The sequence below is a fragment of the Lactuca serriola genome, chromosome 3 (genome assembly GCF_051521515.1).
Source record: "Lactuca serriola cultivar US96UC23 chromosome 3, Lser_US96UC23_V15, whole genome shotgun sequence".
NCBI lineage: Eukaryota > Viridiplantae > Streptophyta > Magnoliopsida > Asterales > Asteraceae > Lactuca > Lactuca serriola.
Genome location: NC_136410.1, coordinates 56601035 through 56605439, shown reverse-complemented (window position 1 = coordinate 56605439; position 4405 = coordinate 56601035). Strand labels below are relative to the sequence as shown.

Genomic DNA, 4405 nt, shown 5'->3' with positions numbered 1-4405 from the left:
AAATGACTCTTGAGGGTAATAAACTTTTGCGTTTGTACTCATTTGGTCCTTTTTTTGTATTCAATATACCATCGAACTTGTTGTTGGTGTTTACCATAGCCCTTTTGATCGGCTTTTGACCTGTGATAGCCGGTCAAAGGGTTATGGTGAACACAAACAACAAGTTCGATGGTATATTGAGTACAAAAAAAAGGAAAGGGACCAAATGAGAACAAACGCAACAGTTGGTTACCCTCCTGATTCATTTTCCCTTTACTCATTTACAACAAATCCCACATCATCTTCTATTGATATTAATGACTTTATGAGGTTCATTCTTGCTTCTCTTCAAAACATAACTCACGAAAGGACATTATTCATGCATGTACAACTTTGTGATGCACTTGAATATTTATTAGGAGAATCTTGACTAAGCAGGTGCATTTCATGACTACATTTACATTTGCAATCAAATGATTTATTGTATCATGGATTCTAGACAAGTCTACAAACAAGTGGAATCACAAGTGTTGTGATTTTTGAGTTTACTTAGATTTAAGATCGAACTCATGGGATAAGATACAACATCAATATGTACAATATCATGTTGCTTTTGTAGACACATCACCATAATATTGTACATATTGATGTTGTATCTTATTCCATGAGTTCGATCTTAAAGCTAAGTAAACTCAAAAATCATAGCGCTTGTGATTCCACTCGTTTGTAGACTTGTCTAGAATCCATGATACGATAACTCATTTGATTGGAAATGTAAATGTAGTCATGAAATGCACCTGATTAGTCAAGATTCCCCAAATAAATATTCAAGGGCATTACAAAGTTGTACATGTATGAATAATGTCCTTTCGTAGGTTATGTTTTGAAGAGAAGCAAAAATGAATCTCATAAAGTCATTAATATCAGTAGGAGATGATGCGGGATTTGTTGTAAATGAGTAAAAGGAAAATAAATCAGGAGGGTAACTAACTGTTGCGTTTGTTCTCATTTGGTCTCTTTTTTTTTTTTTTTTTTGTACTCAATATACCATCAAACTTATTGTTTATGTTCACCATAACCCTTTGACCGGCTATCACAGGTCAAAAGCCGGTTAAAAGGGCTATGGTAAACACCAACAACAAGTTCGATGGTATATTGAATAAATAAATAATAAAATAAAAAAATTAAAAAAAAAAAAAAAAAAGATCCAAATAAGTACAAATAAAAAAGTTAATTACCTCAAGATAATTTTCCCTAAACAAAATTACTCGATATGTCACCAGCGCGTCCAGTGGCAATGGGCTTCAAATGAATCAGATCATCTACATGTGCCAGATACCACAGTATTAGAGGGCATAATTGTAATTTACACCGGAAGCGGTTTATGCAATTTACGTTCAGTTAGTTAGTTAAGTTGGTAAATCCGTTAGTGAGAACTTTCTCTTCTCCGGTGTATATAATGTAACCATTTCTTTGATTTCAGGGAATCCATTTCAATTCTCCTATCGTAATATTCGCCATTTTCATGTCAGCTACAAGTTCTTCGCCATAGATATATCTTCTTCTTCATACTCTCTCTCTCTCTCTCTCTCTCTCTCTCTCTCTCTCTCTCACAGTGTGTGCCACAGTAAGCCATCGTCGTCGGAGAAATGACAGACCGGTACTTTGAGAATTTCATGCGAGACTTCGAAGAAGAAACGTCAACAGTAGATGGAGATAATGAACGAAGCGAGGTTATTGCAAAAGAGTCTCAAGATTTTATCTTGAACCTTCTTAAATTTCGTGCCTCTCCTCTCCGTAGCAAATTCAGAGAATCCGCCCTATATCAGAAACACTCTGTACCATCTCTCTCTCTCTCTCTCTCTCTCTCTCTCTCTCTCTCATGGTTATAGATACTGAATCTTTAGTGGGAATTGCATGTTAATTTCTTGGTTTTCTGCATTTGTGTGCATGCCTACCATTTGTTTGTGGAAATGGTTAACAGGTTGTGAGGGGCACATGGCAGACCCAAGAAAGAAGAATATTCGTCAACTCTAATCTTTATGATGGTATTCCGGGGACTGCTTTCTTGCTCTTGAAAAATTTTCTAGTGACTCGCAACAGGGATGATCTCAACACCTCTGCTGACATTATCAAAGCTTGTGACTCTGCTTCTGGATACTATAGGTAAGGTACCCCTATATATTACTCCAGTCTCATTATCTTGATATATAAATTCATATTTTAACATGCTCTCCAAATCAATATTAATGATATATAGGAGTATAACCTTTCTACGTGGAACTGCTGGAGTTTGTGCTCTTGGTGCTGTTGTGTCAAAGTACCAAGGAAATACACAGATGATTGAACGCTATTTGACCCGATTCAAAAAGGTAATAATATATAGCTTTTCTTTCTTATGCATAATGCTACGTAATTAATTTATATAACAATGAAACAGATTGAAGTAAAGGACTATAGGCGTGATGGAATGTTACACGGGAGAGCTGGACACTTATGGGCATGTCTGTTCTTGAATAAGCACTTCGGTGATGAAGTCATTCCTTCATCCTACACTGTAAGATTCATTACATATGGAATTTCTCTTTTGAGTTTTACACATACAATAATACACTAAAGAACCATTTTATTATGTTAAAACAGAATAGATTAGTGAATAAGATGATTGAAAATGGAAGAAGTTTGGGCGCTGGAACAAGATGCCCTTTGATGTATACATATTTTGGCACTAAACATTTTGGTGCTTCTGATGGTTTAGCTGGGATTTTGCATGTTTTGATGCATTTTAATTTGACTCCTGATGTACAAGAGGATGTGAAAAAGAGCCTTAACTACTTGATTAATACTAGATTCCCTAGTGGGAACTATCCCTCTAAAGAAGATGATAGAGAGGATATTTTGGTCCAATGGTGTCAAGGAGCATCTGGAATGGCTCTCACCCTTGTCAAAGCTGCTGAGGTAATTGAATATGCTCAGTGATTTCTCACATAACCTATTAACAAATTAATCTACAAGTAATTTTTAGTAACTTGAAAGATGTAAATTGGTTAGGTTTTTGGAGATAAGGAGTTTGTGGATGCAGCGATTGAGGCTGGAGAAGTTGTGTGGAAACGTGGGTTATTGAAAAGAGTTGGACTTTGTCATGGGATTAGTGGGAATACTTATGTTTTTTTGGCACTTTATAGGCTGACAAAAAATGAGGAGATGTTGAAAAGGGCGAAATTGTTTGCTTGTTTTTTACTTGGTAGAGGAGTGAAGCTTATAAGGAAAAAGAAGATGCATAAAGGTGATCATCCGTTTTCGTTGTTTGAAGGAGTTGGAGGCATGTCGTATCTTTTCTTCGATATGATGAATCCTGATGAAGCTAGATTCCCTGGATATGAACTTTGAAAATGTGTATAAGTGTTGGAGAATTGTAAAGAAGATATGAATATATGAGAGGGTTTGTAAGTAATTGTACATGATCTTTTGAATGAATATGGGAATAACTACTAGTTATTGCTAGTTACGTATAATCAATTTGTTCAATTCTCACCATTTTATTGTTATTGTTAGTTACATATAATTAATATTCCTTTTAACTAACAAAGATAGTTGTTGGTCAAATTTGTTTTTAATTTATCATTATATTTGAAATATTTAAAAAAAAAAAAAAAAAAAGACTTATGACTAAGACATTAATCGTTGCATTTGTCCTAATAAACTTATCAAGAAAGAATATAAACTCATATATATATATATATATATATATATATATATATATATATATATATATATATATATATATATATATATATATATATATATATATATATATATATATATATATATATATATATATGGGAAAAGGGAGTATGAGGCTGTTAGGTTTCTAATGTTGGGTATAGAACCTGAAACTACTACGTCGTTTTGTGTTAAAAGAAGTGTCCGCCTCTTTTTCTTGTGACTCCACTCTTTGTTCGCTTTTAGTTTCTTTTCGATCTCCGCATTCCATATCGCTTTTCTTGTGAAATCGAGATTGAGTTTTGTTTCTGTCGATGTTCATTCCTTCATTCAGTTATGAATATTGAGTATTCCATTTGAACATCCGATTTTGAATATGCTGTATCAATTCCATCAGATTGTCGGATATAAGTGCAATGAACATCACAACAACATTGATATGGGCATATGATTTGAACGAATCTGGTGCCATGTTTACGATACATCACTCATTTGGGGTTTGGGATTTTTTTAATAACCAATCTAGTGTTGAGCTGTTTTTTATTCCCTTATTTGGTTTTATAAAAAAAAGATATCGTTGAAGAAATTGGCTGAAGAAGTGTAATTATAAACTTTTCTTGTTTCTTCCTAGATCGACTAATCATGAATTTTGATTAATGTGTGCATGAAGCAACTCCAAAGGAGGCAGAAAAAAATCAGCATA

At 33.9% G+C, this 4405-nt stretch overlaps 1 protein-coding gene across 1 annotated transcript; it reads left to right on the top strand.

The window, feature by feature from the left end:
* The first annotated feature begins 1628 nt into the window (after positions 1–1628).
* On the top strand, positions 1629–3456 carry LOC145095285 (lanC-like protein GCL2). Its single transcript, XM_079033195.1, has 6 exons — positions 1629–1817; positions 1964–2145; positions 2240–2351; positions 2420–2536; positions 2623–2937; positions 3031–3456. The coding sequence occupies exons 1-6, from the start codon at positions 1629–1631 to the stop codon at positions 3367–3369; spliced, it is 1254 nt and encodes a 417-aa protein (XP_078889321.1). The 3' UTR covers positions 3370–3456.
* The last annotated feature ends 949 nt before the right edge of the window (positions 3457–4405 follow it).